Source organism: Elephas maximus, chromosome 7 (assembly GCF_024166365.1).
Source record: "Elephas maximus indicus isolate mEleMax1 chromosome 7, mEleMax1 primary haplotype, whole genome shotgun sequence".
NCBI lineage: Eukaryota > Metazoa > Chordata > Mammalia > Proboscidea > Elephantidae > Elephas > Elephas maximus.
Genome location: NC_064825.1, coordinates 130,736,009 through 130,754,333, shown reverse-complemented (window position 1 = coordinate 130,754,333; position 18,325 = coordinate 130,736,009). Strand labels below are relative to the sequence as shown.

Genomic DNA, 18,325 nt, shown 5'->3' with positions numbered 1-18,325 from the left:
ATGGGAGCGTAAGAGTACTCGGGGCCGCTGTGGAGAGCAAGTGAGACGAAGAGATAAGACAGGTGGTTAAGCGTGGCACTTGGGCTCAAGTCCTGGCCCGTCACTTCACTGCGTGACCTTGGACTAGTTAGTCAAGCTCCCTGTGCCTCTGTTTTCCAATCTATAAAATGGGATAATAGTAACACACACCTAAGTGATGAGAGGATGAAATGAATCATTTCATGAAACGGACTGTCACTGTTCTGAGTGCCCTGTGCCCCATCTGAAGGAGGCTGAGTGGCTCCCCCTAGACTTCAGAACAAGGATGGGCACCCAGTCCTCTGCTGGTCCCATCTCCCACCCTCCAGATTCCTCAGCTCCCACCATCCTCTGCTGGGGCCTCCAGCTTTGGGCATTTCCACTGCTGGCCTTGCTCTCCCTTCCTCCTCTCTGATTCTAAGGCCTCCATTCTACAGGGGAGGGGGCTGAGGCCGCAGGAAGGGAAGGGATTTCCCCAAATTCAGGTTGGTTGGTTGTGTGTTAATTTTTTAAATTGTGGTAAAAAATATATAACATGAAATTTGCCATTTTAACCATTTGAAGTGTAGAGCCCAGCGACATTAATTACAGTCACCATGTTGTACGACCATCACCCCTATTTCCAAAATTTTTCATCACCCCAAACAGAAACTCAGTGAGTAATAGCTCCCATTTCCCCACCCCCAGGCCGTGATAACCTCTATTCTACTTTGTCTCTAGGATTTGCCCATTCTAGATATTTTACCTAAGGGGAATCACACAACTTATGTCTTTTTGTGTCTGGCTTACTTCACTTAGCTTGGTGTCGTCAGGGTTCATCCATGTTGTAACGTGTATCAGGGCTTCATTTCTCCTACTGGCTGAGTACTATTTCACCGTATGTATTGTTTATCCCCTCATCTGTTGATAGGCATTTGGCTTGTTCCCACCTTTTGGCTATTGTGAAGAATGCTGGAATGAACGCTGGTATACAAGTCTCAGTTTCGAATCCAGGTTTTCACTTATTTTGGGTATACACCTAGGAGTGGAATTGCTGGGTCATATGGTAGTTCTGCGTTTAACTTTTTGAGGAAACACCAAATTTTCCACCAGCAAACTGTAAGAGTTCCAGTTTCTCTCATTCACATTTATTTTATTTTATTTTGTTGTGGTAAAAGATATATAACAACAAATTTGCCGTTTTAACCATTTTTAAGTGCACAACTCAAGGGCACTAGGTGCCATCACCATGCTGTTCATCCTTCACTCTATCTATTTCTAAAGCTTTTCATCTCCCTAAATGGAAACTCTAGCCCAAGGTCAGGTTTTGCCCCTCGGCTCAGGGCTTCTCCCCAGCTGTCTGGGCCCCAGGAGCTTTCTCACCCCAGCCAGTCCCGTGGGAGGAGGGGACCAGGCCCTGGCTTGCCCTCTTTGTCCCAGGCCAAGCCTTGCCCTCAGCAATGCCTCTGATTTTGTTTGGAGGCTTTGGCAGAAAGATTCTCATTACCTCCCCTTCCAGCATCTGTCTGGGCAAGAGGGGCCGGGAGGGTAGGCTGGGAACGGGTTGTGGCATCAGGTGGGCTCCCTTCCTTCCTTCTTCCCTCCCACCATCACTCAGACACCCTTGAGCCTGGCATGGGGCCGCAGGCCTGCCCAAGGACTCTTCACCTCCTTGCCTGCTGGCCTAGATCAAAGCTGGCTCCTCGGCACTTACCAAGTGATCTTGGGCAAGTCACGTCCCCTCTCTGGGCCTCAGTTTCCTCATGTGTGAAATGGATTTGATTCTACCTGCCTTGCAGGGCTGCTGGGATGGTGAAGCACCTGACAGGGTGCATGGTACACAGTGGTTGTTGTTGTTAGGTGTCATCGAGTCGGTTCCGACTCACAGCGACATTATGTACAACACAACAAAACAGTGCCAGGTCCTGTGCCATGCTCACAATCGTTGTTAGCCTTGAGCCCATCATTGCAGCCACTGAGTCAATCCATCTCATTGAGGGTCGTCCTCTTTTTCACTGACCCTCTACGTTACCCAGCATGATGTCCTTCTCCAGGGGCTGGTCCCTCCTGATAACGTGTTTAGCGTATGTCAGACAATGAGAGAAGGTGCTCAGTACATGTGAACACCCTTCTGCCCCTCTCCCTGCCCTCCCAAGGAAGTGGCTGCCCCAGACTTTGTCCCTGAGGCCAGGAACATCCTAGCTCCACCCTGAGGGACCCCCTTAGGGGTTGGAGTGACTCTTCCCAAGGTGCAAAGGTAGAGGCCGTGGGGTGCGGTGGCCAGACACAGTCAGCACTCAATGAGTAGCAATGATTGCTAGTCATTCATTCATTTGCTCACTCAGCAAACCTTAATTTGGCACCTACTGTGTGCTAAGCCCTGTGCCAAGCACTTTACACACATTTTATGCAATTCTCAGACATCGCTGTCCATACCTTACAGATGTGACAGCAGGCTCAGAGAGGTATGGTGACTAGGCTAGGGTTACACAGTGAGAAGCAGACGGGGATTCAAACCCAGCCAGGTCTGACTCCCCCGCTAGCCCACCGTGTTTCCAGGTGCCTGAAGCCGTGCTTGGGAGTCGGGCTGGAGCCCTGGGCCCTGGGGATGTCCCTTACCCAACTCCTGACTCCTGGGAGTTGCAGCCACCAAGCCCTGGACATCTGCTGTGCCCAGTGCTGGCCCTTCCAATAGCCTATGGGTAACTCCATCATCACCTTCCTCGTTGTTTTTAATTTAAAAAGTGTTACAGGAGTTGGCTTGGTACCAAGGGGAGGCATTGCATAAGAATGACGCTGAGGAAGCAGTCTGCACAGCCGGCTACTTTTTTGGATATAATACAAACGGGGTAGAGGCTTCCCAACATTCTAGGAGCTGCTTTAGGATATTTGAATTGGGAACAATATTTATTCTCTCCTGTTTGTTTTTCTACACTTTCTGTCAGGAACATCATTATTTTTATAACAAGAGTAAAAATAATAATAAAGAAATAAAATAATAATAATTAAAAACAAACTCTTATTAGAGAAAACGGAGCCCTGGTGGCACAGTGGTTGAGAGCGCAGGCTGCTAACCAAAAGGCGGCTGTTCGAATTCACCAGCCAGCTGCTCCTTGGAAACCCTGTAGGATTCCTATGAGTCTGAATCAACTCAACAGCAACGGGTTTGGCCTTTTGGTTTAGAGAGAAAAAATTTGAGAACAGAGAGTGGAGACTCCAGCTGCTTGCTGCTGGGGATGCTGGGGGAGGATGGGGCAGGCCTGCTGGCCAGGATGAGTTCTCAGCCCTGCAGCTCACAAGGTGAGTTCACCTGGGCCCACCTGATGGCTTAACCTGCAGGCAGCCCTAAGGCTCTGGTAGCCACTTCATAAGCCACCTCAAAAATCCTTTCTGGAAATGAGGCGGTGTATCAGTCAGGGTTTACGGGACATTGGCGGTTCAGTGGTAGAATTCTCTCCTTCCATTCAGGAGACCTGAGTTCTGTTCCTGGTCAGTGCACCCCATATGTAGTTCCTGGTCAGTGCACCCCACTCATCTGTCAGTGGAAGCTTGCATGTAGCTGTGATGGTGAACAGGCTTCAGTGGAGCTTCTAGACTAAGATAGACTAGGAAGAAAGGCCTGGCAATCTCCTTCCAAAAATCAGCCAATGGAAACTTTATGGATCACATCGGTCTAGTCTGCAACTGATCATGGGGATGGTGCAGAACTAGGCAGTGTTTCATTCTGCTGTGTATGGGGTCACAAGGAGTTGGGGACCAACTCCATAGCAGCCAATAACAACAACAACATCAGCCAGGGTTTAGTCCAAAAGCAGAAACCACTCTAGGTCTTTCAAGCAGAGGGCATTTTGTACAGGGAATTGGCTACACAAGTGACCAAAAGCTGAGAAGCCGTTTGGGATTGCTGTAATCTTTACAGAAGTAGATCGCCTGATCTTTTCTCCCAGGGAGAGCTGGGTGGGTTTGAACCAGGGCCCTTTCAATTAGCAGCCACGTGCTTAGCCATTGCACCACCAGGGCTCCTGGGGAGCACTAACGAGACCAAAACAACTCGTTACTGGGCTTGGAAGCTTGGTATTTGTATTCTTTGCCTCACTTTTTAAAAAGTGAAATGAATCAAATTTAATAAAGCAATTTAAAATCAAAGGTTACAAACAGATTACAGAAGTCTTCATGTATAACAAGATTTCTAAATAATTCGGAGACCCTAAACTTTAGAACCACTCGTCTTTCTGTCCAGGCACATTTATTAAGGATGTGCTAAGTGCCAACACATGGAACCCTGGTGGTGCAGTGGTTAAGGAGCTTGGCTGCTAACCACAAAGTCAGCAGTTTGAGTCCACCAGCCGCTCCTTGGGAACCTTGTGGGGCAGTTCTACTTTGTGGAGTCAACTTGAAGGCAATGGGTTTAGTTTTGTCTTCCACATGAGGGAGACATGGGTACGATACTTAGAGGGACAATTAAACCAAAGGAAACCAGAAGGGAAATGAGGAGGGTTCGCTTGTCATCAGGACAGCTTCTTATCCTGAGAGCCGAAGGGTAGGGGGAATGGGAGGGAGGGCACACAAAATCTTCCAGGTAGCTCTAATCAGGGTAGTGAGCCTGTCAGCTCTGGCAGGGAGGCAAGACTGGAACTCCATGGACTCCAATGCCTCCTGTACCCAGTGCCTGGAGGGGTCAGTGCAGGAGGCTTAGCACCAGGGAAAGTGGTGATGGGGTCCCTCCTGTAGTCCCACAGCCACCATGCTCTCAGACTCCCTGTGGCCCTGCCCATTTGCAGACGCCAAAATTGAAGGCAGAAGGGTTGTGGGAGGTGGGAGCCACTGGGGGCTCAGGCTTCTCAGCCTGCCTGCTCACTGCTCTGTGGAGCTGGGGGGAGAGTGCTCTTTGCAGATCTACAAACTCAGTGAGTCTGGCCTGGAGGTGGCTGGGATGACATGCCTGGGCTTGGCACTTTTCTAAGGCTTTACATTAACTCAGCTCAGCCCGCAACAGCCCTGGGAGGTGGTGCTAGGAGTAGCCCCATTTTACAGGTGCAGAAAATGAGGCACAGAGAAGTGGGGCTAATTCCTAAAGCTACTCAGCCTTTGAATTGTGGTGTTGGCGAAGAATATTGACTATGCCATGGACTGCCCAAAGAACACACAAATCTGTCTTGGAAGAAGTACACCCAGAATGCTCCTTAGAAGCAAGGATGGCGAGAGTATGCCTTACATACTTTGGACATGTTATCAGGAGGGGCCAGTCCCTGGAGAGGGACATCATGCTTGGTAAAGTAGAGGGTCAGCAAAAAAGAGGAAGACCCTCAACGAAATGGATTGACACAGTGGCTGCAACAATGGGCTCAAGCATAGCAACAATTGTGAGGATGGCGCAGGGCCGGGCGGTGTTTCGTTCTGTTGTGCACAGGGTAGCTATGAGTGGGGAAAACAACTCAGCCGGGAAGTGGCTGAGGGAGGATTCGAACTCGTATCCCTCATCCTGGAGGCCGAGCGCTGGCGGCGCACGGACACACACGCGCTCTGACTCCCAGGCCGGCCCGCCCCCAGCCACCGAGGGGCGGCCCGTGCGCGGACGGGGCGTGGCGGGGCAGGCTCGGGAAGGAAGTGCCCGCGGCCGAGGGGACAGCGGGGCGCTGCTTCTAAGTCTGGCCGTCGGGTCGGGCCATGGAGGCGGAGCCGCCGCTCTACCCCGTGGCGGGAGCCGCGGGTCCGCAGGGCGACGAGGACCCACTCGGGGTCCCGGACGGGCAGGCGGCCCCGGTGAGCGGGCACGGGGAAGCGGAGGGCCGGGTCTCCCTGTCCGGGCGAAGGCGCCCCGGGACAGGGTGCGGGGTCGAGGGGGGGCAGGGGTTAGGGCGCCTCCGGTCAGGGTGCGGGGTTCCGGGCTGCGGGGTCCCGGGAGGGGGGGTGAGGGCTCCCCGGGTCAGGGTGGGGAGTCCCGGGGGCTGGGTCCTGGGGATGGCAACGTGGAGCGCCGGCTCTCCCCAGGGGGCTGCGAGGGTCGGCTGCGGGGCGGAGACCCCGGGCCTCGGGGACCCTGATTCGAGCGCCGTGCCCCGCAGCTGGACGATCTAGTGGGCGCGTACCCCAACTACAATGAGGAGGAGGAGGAGCGCCGCTACTACCGCCGCAAGCGCCTGGGCGTGCTCAAGAACGTGCTGGCGGCCAGCACCGGCGGCTCTCTCACCTACGGCGTCTACCTGGGTACGTGCTGCTGGACCAGGCCAGGGACGGCCCGGGCGCGGGGCTGGCGCGGGGCTGGCACGGGAACCCAGGCGTCCTCTCACGCCCAGACCCCAGGCTGGGAAAGAGAAACCTTGGGGCCGGCAGTCCTGCCTTCCTCTTTCACTTCCCGCTCTGTGGGCCTTGCAGCTGCAGCGGCGGACACCCCACATCGGGGCACAAGGTGACACAGGGCAGTGCTCCCCAGGTCCCAGGCAGAGTCTTCCTGTGGGTGGGTGAGGGTCTGAGTGCCCTGCGAAGGCCTGCTGCGTTTGCAATTGGGGCGCTGGGTGGAGGATGGGGGAACAAAGAGGGGAGTGTTCCGAGTTCAAGGGCCCCACGCTGCTAACCCTTGGCCCAGCCTGGCCTTCCCCGTCTGTCCTCACGGGCAAGCATCCCTTTGGCGTAAGGCTTACCTTGGGGCCTCCTTGGTTGCCCCCAGAGCCAGGCAGCTCCCTTCACGCCCGCTCCCTGCACGCAGGCCTCCTGCAGATGCAGCTAATTTTGCACTATGACGAGACCTACCGCGAGGTCAAGTACGGCAACATGGGGCTACCCGACATCGACAGCAAGATGCTCATGGGTATCAACGTGACGCCCATCGCGGCCCTGCTCTACACGCCTGTGCTCATCAGGTGGGCCCAGGCCTGGGCCATCCCAGGCGTGGGAGGGGGGCCGGCGCTGCTGCTCCATCTGGGCTCCAGCCCTGGCGCTCCCGGGGGGAGGGAAGCTGGAGAGAGGCTTGTCTACCTGGAAGGGTGAGCGTGGAAGGGAGTGGGGACAGGGTCTGGGGAAGGAAACAAGAGCTTCGCCCCAGAGCACATTTGGTTTCAAAAACCCAAAACCAAACCCACTGCCACTGAGTTGATTACAAAGTAGAGCTGCTCCATAGGGTTTACTTGGCTGTAATCTTTATGGAAGCAGATCACCAGGCCCTTCTCCTGTAAGGCTGCTGGATGGGTTCGAACACCAACCTTTAGGTTAGTAGCCAAAAGCAAACTGTCTGTGCCGCTAGGAACCTTAATGATGATAGCTCAACCTTGTTTGTTCTTATGTGCTGGGCAGTTTACAAGTGTTACTCCCAACGATCCCAGGTAGGTGCTATAATCTTATACAAGAAGAAACCAAGAGGTTAAATAAATGGCTCAAGACTCACAGACAGTATCTGGCAGACTGAAGATTTGAACCCAGACAGAGTGACTCCAAAACCCACATGTTTAGCTCCTGCCGAAATGACCAGACCAATTTTCCACAAGGTTATGCCAATTTGCATGAGCCCTGGCTGTGTGTCATTTTTAAAACCACATCCTCACCAGCAATGAGTGTTAGCATTTTTACTTTTTGCTGTTGTAAAACAACAAAATGTACAGGGCATTTATTTGTGACTTGCTCCCCCCCAAAAAAAGTATAGGAGGGGCTGCTGCTCTATTTATTACAAGGAAAGTTACAGAAAATGAAAGAACTGGGGTTCTGTAACAGAAGAGGAGATAGTTATAACAGAAAACCAGGGTCATAAGCTTTGAGGGTCCTGAAAGCCAAGGCAAAGAAAGAAAGTAGAAAGCACACATGCTCCAGTCATACCTGAAGAGCCCAGGAGTCCTTTTTAGCCTGACCAGCTTCCGTATGCTGATTGGGTCCGTATCCCATTCACTCATCACCCCCCTTTGGACCCGGGCCAGCAAGGCTGTTGCTATAGGAGCCAGTGAGGAGGAAAGTCCCTGGCTGACTTCAACGGACTGCAGAAGCAATGGACTGGGAGGCAGGGGTGCCAGGATCTCAGCCCTGCTGCTCACCAGCAATGGGGCCTCTGTGCCTGGTCCCTTAGAGACATGTCCCTGGACCTTCAGTCACAGCACGTGAGCTTGGGTGGAGAAGGGGTGGAAGTCAGAGAGTCAGAGAGCCCAGAACAAGAATGAGGCTGCATTTGCCCACAGACCATGGGTTTGTAACACCCACTCCCCTTATCTCCTTCCATCCTTGAAATGGCCATTGGAGGCCCCTGGGCCTATAGGTGTGTGGACACAAAGTAGCTTGCCTGAGGCCACACTAAAAAACCAAACAAACAAAACCCCTTTGCTGTCGAATCAATTCTGACTCATAGCGACCCTATAGGACAAAGCAGAACTTCCCCATAGAGTTTCTGAGGCTGTAATCTTTATGGAAGTAGACTGCCACATCTTTCTCCTTCACAGCGGCAGGTGGGCTTGAACCGCTAACCTTTCAGTTAGCAGCTGAATGCTTAACCACTGCACCACCAGGGCTCCTATTTCAGCTGCGCAGCAAGCCTGTATCTGCTGAGACACCATCTTAGGGGCCCTTGACTCCAAGGCCAGGCTCCACGGTGCCAGAATCTCTCTTCCTGCCCACAGGTTTTTTGGCACCAAGTGGGTGATGTTCCTGGCTGTGGGCATCTACGCCCTCTTTGTCTCCACCAACTACTGGGAGCGCTACTACACACTTGTGCCCTCCGCCGTCACCCTGGGCATGGCCATCGTGCCCCTGTGGGCCTCCATGGGCAACTACATCACCAGGTGAGCAGGGAGGTGGGAGGCTAGAGACCTGGTTGAGCCTCTGCTGCATTGCCAACCTCACCTGGGGTGCTTGGGCAAGCCCCTTCCGCCCTCTGGGTCTCAGTTTCCCCATACATGAGGTACAGGGTGGTAGCTCTGGGTGCAGGAAGTGGAGGGGCCCCAGCAGAGGTGGGGCTGGGAAAAACCTTCTCTGCTTTGTGGCCCAGGATGGCCCAGAAATACTACGAGTACTCCCACTACAAGGAGCAGGAGCAGGGCCCTCAGAATCGCCCACCGCGGGGCTCCCATGCGCCCTATCTCCTGGTGTTCCAGGTCATCTTCTATGGCTTCTTCCACGTGAGTGCCCCATGGGGCCTTTGGGGGAGGATGGAATACCAGGCCCAGAGCCCACATATTAGAGCCCATTCCATAGTCTTCTCAGCCTTCTGCTCCTACCTTCCTTTCTTGAGCCAACCCCTGCTTACTTACCTCTGGCAACTGAGACCTCATAATCCACCTGGACACAATGCTGACCAGGAGGAAGTTCTCCTGCTCTAGGCACCACCCCCCGCCCCCCGCCCCCCCACCCGGCTGCCCTGCAGAGGTGGGAGGGCCTCTGTCCCCTCCCAGGCTGTGCCCAGTCCCTTCCCTGACTCTGTGCTCCAGTCTGACCCCAGCTTACCTCTTGCCCACAGCTGAGTTTCGCCTGCGCCCAGCTGCCCATGGTCTACTTCCTGAACCACTACCTGTATGACCTGAACCACACGCTGTACAACGTGCAGAGCTGCGGTTAGCCCTTGTGCGGTAGAGGGTCCCCAAGACCTGCTCACCTCCCCTCATTCGATCTTCAGCAGACATTGGCTGGACATTGGACCCTGGAGGGCACAGAGAGGATGTCCTAGCTTACAGGGCTCAGGGCTTGGAGCCCAGTGTCCCATAAGCTTGGTGGGCGAGGCACAGGGCCCTGTGGGACTATGTAGTTGGGACATCTGACCCAACCTGGGTGGTCCGGGAAGGCTGCCTGGAGGCAGCGATATCTGTGCTGAGGCTGCCTGTGGAGTCTTTCTCAGGGCCAGGCATACAGTCAGTGCTCAGTCCGTGCTGGGTGAATGTATGGAGATCAGAAGTGGTTTGGTGCCCTGAACCTCTGGGCAGTGGGGCTAGAAGGGTGCCGTGTAGGGGCAGGATACAGCAGCCGCCCCTTCTTGGGGCACCTCCACCCCCAGCCGTCTGAACCTCCAAGCTGCTTCCCCAGCGAACCCTGCCTTTGTGTCTCTCTCTACTTCCTTGTGACTGGGGTGACGGTGTGCCCTGCTCCCCGCCTCACGATGCCCCCTGCACCGCCCTTCCCCAGGCACTAACAGCCACGGCATCCTCAGCGGCTTCAACAAGACGGTTCTGCGGACGCTGCCGCGGAGCCGAAACCTCATCGTGGTGGAGAGCGTGCTCATGGCGGTGGCCTTCGTGGCCATGCTGCTGGTGAGGCCCCAGCTGGGGGCGGAGCCGGGGTGGGGCGTGGCCAGCAGTCTGGGGGCGTGGCTATAGCGGGGGCGCGGCCTCGGGGCATGGCGATCATCTCCCAGGATTGAGTTGGGGAGCTGGGGAGACCGGGCGGAGTTCTGGGGAGGGGGCCTGAGCCTGGGTGCTGGGCTTGAGGCTCGGAGGCGTGGCTGATGTACGGGAACTGAAACTGGAGGCAGAATCTCAGGGGCCGGGGAAAAGGGCAGCAGGTCCCTCAGGGATCGAGCTGGAGGCAGGGTCCAAGAAGACTGGCGGAGGCCTGTGAAGAGTCGGGGGTCCTAGGGTCGACAGGTGGAAGCTGTGGCTCAAACACGGGGCGACCCTGGATGGCAGAACAACGCCTTAGTTCAGGCGTTGAGGGCGTGGCTGAGAGCCCGGGGCGGGGCTGGGAGGCAAGGCGGGGGTCCATCATGGGTGTGCTCAGGGGGCGGGGCCTTGGGTTGAGAGGCGGGGCTAAGGCCCGGGGGCGGGGCTGGGAGGAAACGCCGAGTTCAAGGGGTGTGTCTCGGGGGCGGGCCTTGGGCTGAGAGGTGGGGCTAATGCCCAGGGGCGGGGCTGAAAGGAAAGACCGAGGCCCTTGGGTGCGTGCCTGGGGGCGGAGCCTTATGCTGGGAGGCGGGGCCTTGTGCTGAGAGGCGGGGCTAATGCCCAGGGGCGGGTCTGGAGGCAAGCCCGAGGTCCATAGATGCGTCTCAGGGGGCGGGCCTTGGGCTGAGAGGCGGGGCTAAGGCCCAGGGGCGGGTCTGGAGGCAAGGCCGAGGTCCATGGATGCGTCTCAGGGGGCGGGCCTTGGGCTGAGAGCCCGGGCTGAGGCCCGCGGCAGGGCCCCCGGGGTCTGGGTGCCAGTCCTTTCAAGCGCCGGTCTGCAGGTGCTCGGCCTGTGCGGCGCTGCCTACCGCCCCACGGAGGAGATCGACCTGCGCAGCGTGGGCTGGGGCAACATCTTCCAGCTGCCCTTCAAGCACGTGCGCGACTTCCGCCTGCGGCACCTGGTGCCCTTCTTCATCTACAGCGGCTTCGAGGTGCTCTTTGCCTGCACTGGCCTCGCCCTGGTAAGGACAGTCTGCACGGGCTGCCAGATACAGTACGGTTCGCCCAGACAAACAACAAGTGCTTTCTAAATATAATACAAGTACGTCCAAATCTTCCCCTTTCTCTTCTCTCCTTGTACCTCGGGCAAGTTATTTAAACCTCTCCGAGCCTCAGTTTTCTCATCTGTGAAGTGAACGAACTAGAAAGAATGCCCGCTCCAGAGGCTTCTGAGGTTGAAATGGGTAACGCCCGTAAAGCCTTTGGTTCCATGTGGGGTACAGTCCTTGCTGTTTGGGACACTGTCCATGCATTTTCACATTGGCTGTCCCCCCCCCCAGAACCTTCCCAGGAGCCTCGGAGGGAGAAAAGGGGTTAGCTGCAGAGTGAGGAGGGTGCAGCCTGAAGTCACACCCCGTCAGCTGGGCTAGCTGACCTCTAACGCTCACCCCTGTCCCTGTCCCCCAGGGCTATGGCGTGTGCTCGGTGGGGCTGGAGCGCCTGGCGTACCTTCTCGCGGCTTACAGCTTGGGCGCCTCGACCGCCTCAGTCCTGGGCCTGCTGGGGCTGTGGCTGCCGCGCTCGGTGCCCCTGGTGGCTGGGGCCGTGCTGCAGCTGCTGCTCACCCTCTGCCTCTTCTTCTGGGCACCTGTGCCTCGGGTCCTGCAACACAGCTGGCTCCTCTATGTGGCAGCTGCCCTCTGGGGTGTGGGCAGCGCCCTCAACAAGACCGGGCTCAGCAGTGAGTACAGCATGGGTACTGGGGTGTGCGGGCAGGGGGCCCAGGGCTGATTCGAGGTGCTTAGGGGACATGGACATCTCGGGCAACATGGGATCCCACGGACACACTGGGGTCTGACATGGAGCCCTGTGGACACGGTGGAGGTAGGTGGGGATCCCTGTCGACATGCCGGGCGGAAGGACAGCCCATGGACAATATAGGGACAGATGAGGGGCCTGTGGACACCCTGAAGGCAGGCATGGGAGCCCCGTGGACATCCTGTGGGCACCCTGGTGTTGGGCATAGGGCCCAGGGAACACTGGGAGTCTGTGTGAAGTCTTGTGGATACATAAGGTGGATGTGAGGCTCTGTACACACCTGTGGGTACAAAAAAAAAAACCCATTGCTATTGAGTGGATTCTGAGTCATAGTGGGGACAGTGTGAAAAAGAACACACTGGGGATACCACCCTTTCATACCGAAGGCCAGGGCCCATCCAGGGGTCTCTGCCCCAGGGAGCTTGGGTAGCAGCAGGCAGCCCTGTCCACTTCCCAGGAGGCGTGTGCAGATATGGGCCTCTTTATGGAGGAGCAGGGAGTGGGAGTGAGGTCTCAACGCCAGTGTGTGGAGTCCAGAGTCCAGGTCCCAAGTTTGGGCTGCTGGGGCTGGGGCACTGGGAATATGGCCCTGTTTACAGAAGGCAGAGCGTGGGTCAGAGTTCACCAATGTAATGCTCCCCGCCCACAGGTGGGCATATGCAGTGACGCACAACCGGTACACACAGGCCCAGTCTCCTGGGTTGCCCACATGGGTGTCTGTTCTGATAGGCCAGTGCCTGAGCTGCACCAGGTGGAGGAGGACATACCTGCTGCAGCAGGGCAGGGCGACCCCTAACCTACCATTCTAGAGTCAGGCGCTCCCATCTTAGTAGGAGATGGGGCCACACATGCTGGATCACACTCATCTGTTTCTCACTGGGGCAGCCAGCTCTGGGCAGGTCCAGCCTGGGTACCTTGAACCCATATTGTGTGTGGACTGCTCAGCTCCATGTGGTCCCAAGCACTCTGTGTCCCTTTGCAGCAGCCCTGTGGAGTAGAGTACCCCTGCAGAGCCTCAGAACAGGAGTATTAATGTCCTGAGTGCTTGGCGAGGGGGTTGGCCGCAGCTCCCACTCTTTGGCCGGTGCTGTGTGGGCGTTCTTACATGAAGACCTCACAACCCAACACTTAAGATGGGAAAACCGGCTCAGGGGAGCCAGAATTGGATCCACACCTCTGTACCTCTAGACTCACAACTCTCTCACTTAGAGTCCTGAGCTCTAGAACCTGAGTCTCAGACTCCCTGTCCAGTGCCCTTTCTGGCGTCTCCAGGAAGGATTCTCTGAGACACAAGCTCCCTCCTCTCACACTTCACCTCAGCTTTGATTTGCAGAAAGCCTGTTGCTGTCAGCAGCCCACCCTGCCTGAGCAGGCTTACCTGGAGAGGAGGGGAAACAGCCCCTGCATGCCTGGCACTCCTCATTTGGGGTCAGGGACCCCGGGTGTGGACAAATGAGGCCCCCTGCACCCACACAGCAGGCTCACCTGCCTCTGCTCGGCTCTTTGAGCAGCGGCAAAACCAGGGTCTCCACTAGGGGGCGGGCCAGGACCAGCTTTCAACAAGGGCTTTCTCAGAGCTCCTGAGCCTTGGGTGGGACCAACAGGTGGAAGGTGAGCAGCCTCAGGCTCTGGGACACTTCTGCCCTGCCTGCCCTGACCCTTCTCCCCCTGCAGCGCTCCTGGGGATCCTGTATGAGGACAAGGAGAGGCAGGATTTCATCTTCACCATCTACCACTGGTGGCAGGCTGTGGCCATCTTTGCCGTGTACTTAGGCTCCAGCCTACCCATGAAGGTGAGCCTGGGAGGGGCTGGGGGGGGCGAGGCACTAGGTGTCAGGCCCCACATGCCACCACCAGGTGACAGATACCTTCTGAATGCCCACCCTGGGTACTCCCTGGCTCCCCAAGGCCCCATGAAGGGCATCCCAGGCCCTGGGCCAAGGACTCATTCCCCCAACCTACTGAGCACTCCTAAATCCAGCATTCCACTTACTGCCTTACCTCCTGCTGGCCTCAGTTAACCCATCTCTGAAGGGGTTCACGGTTGGCTCTTTCCTTGTGGGTTGTTTGGTAACCCGTTCAGACGTTGGGCTCTGAGCTGGATCACATCACAGCCCATGGGGAGGGGGCAGGGTTCTCATAGTCTGCTCCCCTCCCCCGCCAACTGCGAGGCCAGTTTAGCAGATCCTGACCAACGTTTTGTAAAAAATGAAATAGAAAATAACAATGATGGCACAGTGGTTAAGAGCTATGGCTGCTAACCAAAAGTCGGCAGTTCGAATCCACCAGCTGCAACTTCAAAACCCTATGGGGCTGTTCTACTGTCTTATATGGTGGCTGTGAATCAGAAGTGACTCGACTGCAATGGCCTTTTTTTTTTTTTTTTTTTTTGGTTATGCATGTGAAAAGGAGCCCCGGTGGCACAACAGTTAAGTCTCGGCTGCTAACCAAAAGGTCTGTGGTTCGAACCCACTCGGTGGCTCTGTGGGAGAAAGACCTATCGATTTGCTCCCGTAAAGATTACAGCCTAGAGGCAGTTCTACTCTGTCACACGGGACCAAGGGTCACTAAGCCGGAATCGACTCCACGACACCCAATAACGACAACAACATACATGCATGCACATTGATGTAAAGCTATTTCTGACTGTGGGTTTCAGTCCCAAAAGTCGGGGAGGCATTACTTAAGGTTCACACCTGTTTAGGGAACATCTGCATTAGCTACCAAACCACACCTAATCCGTTGTCGTCCAGTTGATTCCAACTCATGGTGACCCCATGTGACAGGGTAGAACTGCTCCATAGGGTTTTCTTGGCTGTAATCTCTATGGGAAGGAGCCCTGGTGTTGTAGTGTTTAAGCACTCATCTGCTAAACAAAAGGCCTGTGATTCAAAGCCACACAGTGGCTCCTGGGGCAGCCTGCTTCTGTAAAGATTACAGCCTTGGAAACCCTATGTGGCAGTTCTTCTCCGTCCTATACGGTCACTATGAGTAGGAATTGACTCTACAGCACAGGTTTGGATTTTTTTTTTTTTTAATCTTTACGGAAGCAGATCGCCAGTCCTTTCTTTCGAGGCGTCACTCGGTGGGTTCAAACGGCCAATCTTTTGATTACTACCCTAGCCCAAATCCCCATTCAGGAACCTTTTAGAGTAATCTTAGCCTCAGATAAGGAGGGCCAGGCCTGTGTCCTGTGCTTTACCAACATCTTATGGGATCATCACATCTGCCCTCTGAGGCCAAAGTATTATCACTCTCCGCTCTTACAGTAGGGAAACTGAGGCCCCGAGAGGTATGGTGTCTGTAATAGGTGGAGCTGACTGCTGGAGTCTAGGAGGGCCTGGTGGGGGCAGGCTCCGAGGAGGGAAGGACGGCGAGGGAGGGGCTATTGTGCGGTGGGAGGTGGGACCACCCGGGGAGGGGAGCTGCCGGGAAGGGCTTGGCGTGGATGGCCGGGATCCTTCACGTGCCTCTCGGTCCACCTAGGCCAAGCTGTCGGTGCTGGTGCTGACGCTGGTGGCGGCCGTGACTTCATACCTGTGGATGGAGCAGAAGCTGCAGCGAGGGGTGGTTCCGCGCCAGCCCCGCATCCCGCGGCCCCAGCACAAGGTGCGTGGCTACCGTTACCTGGAGGACGACAATTCAGACGCAAGCGACGCGGAGGACGAGCGCGGCCACGACGGCGGCGGCGGCGGCCCGGGGGACGGCGCGGAGGAGGAGGCGCCGTCCGCAGGGCCCCGGCCCGGCCCGGAGCCTGCTGGCCTCAGCCGCCGGTCCTGCCCCTACGAACAGGCGCTGGGAGGCGACGGGCCCGAGGAGCTGTGAGCGACCTGGGAGGCCTGGCCGGGATCAGCCTCCCGGCTCGCCAACCTCAGTTTACCGGGTCTCAGGTCGGGGGCTCCAGGAGCCCTCTGATTCCTGCCGCATCTTCAGTTCCCGCCCTCTGTGTTCGGGGACGCCCCTCTCGGAGCTGGGGTCACCCAGAACTTGGGGTCCTAGCTGGGCCCTCCCCCCACCCCTCCGCTTTGAAGCGGGTGGGGCCTTGGGATACTAGGCCGGGTCTGGGGTTGGAAAGACAGCACAGCGGAAACCCGGAGGCCGCTCTCCACGCCCCCCCGCCTCCCCCAGGCCCACCCCGCCGCAGCCGCGCCTTCCACGAAGGCAGTCTCTGCGCGTGCGGCCATCACGGCCTAAGGTGCCCGCGCCGCCTGGGCGCAGGACTTGCCGGCCGTTCCCCGTCCCCTCTCCGCGGTGCCTACCACCCTCAACACGCTCAGCCCTCACTTGTCCCCGACCAGGGTGGGGTCTTCTTGCAGTCATCCTCCTCCCTCCTGCTCTGGGTCCCAGCCATGGGCCACGCAGGACCCGCCCGCGCTTTGCGCTTCCTGTCCCCACTGGCCGCCAAAAGGTGTGACTTTTTATAGATGAGGAGCAATAAAGAGATTTTGTATTGTCCCAGCTGGGCGTCCCGGGCCGTGGGGGAGGGTGGGGGGCGTCCCGGGGGTGCCCTGGGCTGACCCGGCCTCTGGGGCGCTGCCGTCGGTGACTTTGACCCCTCCGAAGGGTTGAGTGCGGAAGGACTTGCCCATCCTACCTGGTAGTGGAGAGGGGTCCCCAGGCCCCGCCCATCAGGCCGTCCCAGCTCCTGGAGGCCCCGCCCCTCTCCAAGGCCCCGCCTCCCTCCCGGGGCCCGCCCAGCTCCCCCGCTCTCACTTGGTCCGCCCAGGAGGTAGCCGGCGGTTCTTCGTGGATCTGGGGGATGAGACAGAATCCAAAGACCCCTGCCTGCCGCCCGCTTGGGGAGCCTTCTCGGACATCCCCAGCCCCTTTTCCGTGGATCGGGCGTTTATACCCACAACCCCCAGGGACTGCCTCAGGGGCAGGGCCAGTTTCTCAGTCTTCTCGGGGTCACCCTGCGCCCAGTACGGACTTGGGTACCCTTGGTCGCTGCATTCTCCGCTGCAGCCTCAGCCCCCACGCCCACCTGAAACGGACACAGAGTCTGATGGGAGTGAGAAGACCGCGTAGAGCCTGAGAGTGCCCCTTTCCTAGACCCCCTTACGGCGAGAGGGGCTGAGATTCCGCTGTGAAGAGAGTTGAAAACTGGGGTGAGGAAATGAGGGGGCCATGGGAGGGTCACGGAGCCTCCACTGCACCCAGCAGGTTCTCTGCCTGGCTGGCCCCAAGGCGCACACACCAGCTCTCACTCCCCACCCCCCTCACCACAGCTGGATCCCAGACCCTTGGTCCTGCCCACCCCAAGTTCATGTAAACCCTCCCTCTTCTTGGCCCTCTGATTCCCCCACTGGAGTTCAGTTCTAGCAACCTCCCTGGGCCCTGGAGACCTGTCTGAGCCACAGGTTCCTCCTCTGTGAGGTGTATCTACCTGGCACTACCTGGTAGTAAGCGTTAAAGGAGAAAACTCGTGGACCACTTAGCACCATGGCTCCAAGGCTCCCTAGGCCCTGCAGGAAACTCAAAGGCACAGCTGGGGAGCTTAAATTTTCTAAGTTTTGGGAGGAAACACAGTGAAACTGTCCACCCTGTGCACCGGAGCAGTCCGGGTGCCCCACAGTTTTCACATTAGACCACACTACTTTCACGCCCTGTCTTTGAGATGCTGGGTTTCCTGGAGTTGCTGTGATAAAAGGTGAAAATCAACTCAGGACAGGAAATGAGAAGGTGGTGAGCATCTGACCCACGTTGAGGAAGCTGCTCAGTGGCTGACAGGTACACACAGCCGAGTAGTAAGGAATGGTGCTATCATAGACTGAACTGTGTCCCCCAAAAATACATGTATCAATTTGGTTAGGCCATGATTCCCAGTATCGTGTGATTGTTCATTATGTCATCTGACATGAATTTCCTACGTGTTGTAAATCCTATGTCTATGATAGAGGCAGTTATGTTAATGAGGACTCATTCTGCAAGATTGGATTTTGTCTTAAGCCAATCTCTTTTGAGACATAAAAGAGAGAAGCGAGCAGAGAGAGATGGGGACCTCATACTACCAAGAAGCAAGAGCCAGGAGAGAAGTGCGTCCTTTGGACACGGGGTCCCTGAGCTGAGAAGCTCCTAGTTCAGGGGAAGATTGATGACAAGAACCTTCTTCAAGAGCCCACAGAGAGAGAAGGCCTTCCCCTGGAGCTGGCACCCTGAATTCCGACTTCTAGCCTCCTAGACTGTGAGAGAATAAACTTTCGTTTGTTAGAGCCAGCCTCTTT

At 56.7% G+C, this 18,325-nt stretch overlaps 1 protein-coding gene across 1 annotated transcript; it reads left to right on the top strand.

The window, feature by feature from the left end:
- Positions 1–5,576: 5,576 nt before the first annotated feature.
- Positions 5,577–16,559, top strand: UNC93B1 (unc-93 homolog B1, TLR signaling regulator). The gene is made up of 11 exons (XM_049892685.1): positions 5,577–5,760; positions 6,063–6,204; positions 6,704–6,857; positions 8,592–8,753; positions 8,960–9,089; positions 9,428–9,521; positions 10,087–10,211; positions 11,123–11,305; positions 11,751–12,024; positions 13,776–13,894; positions 15,588–16,559. Exons 1-11 carry the CDS (start codon positions 5,665–5,667, stop codon positions 15,924–15,926), a joined length of 1,818 nt encoding a protein of 605 aa, XP_049748642.1. The 5' UTR covers positions 5,577–5,664; the 3' UTR covers positions 15,927–16,559.
- The last annotated feature ends 1,766 nt before the right edge of the window (positions 16,560–18,325 follow it).

What these genes read in the sequence shown, in the direction of transcription:
- UNC93B1 (XM_049892685.1), top strand. Translation starts at nt 5,665, where the DNA reads ATGGAGGCGGAGCCGCCGCTCTACCCCGTGGCGGGAGCCGCGGGTCCG. An exon ending in TCTTCTATGGCTTCTTCCAC is followed by an intron (nt 9,090 to 9,427) that starts GTGAGTGCCCCA and finishes TCTTGCCCACAG; the next exon opens with CTGAGTTTCGCCTGCGCCCA. An exon ending in CAACAAGACCGGGCTCAGCA is followed by an intron (nt 12,025 to 13,775) that starts GTGAGTACAGCA and finishes CTCCCCCTGCAG; the next exon opens with CGCTCCTGGGGATCCTGTAT.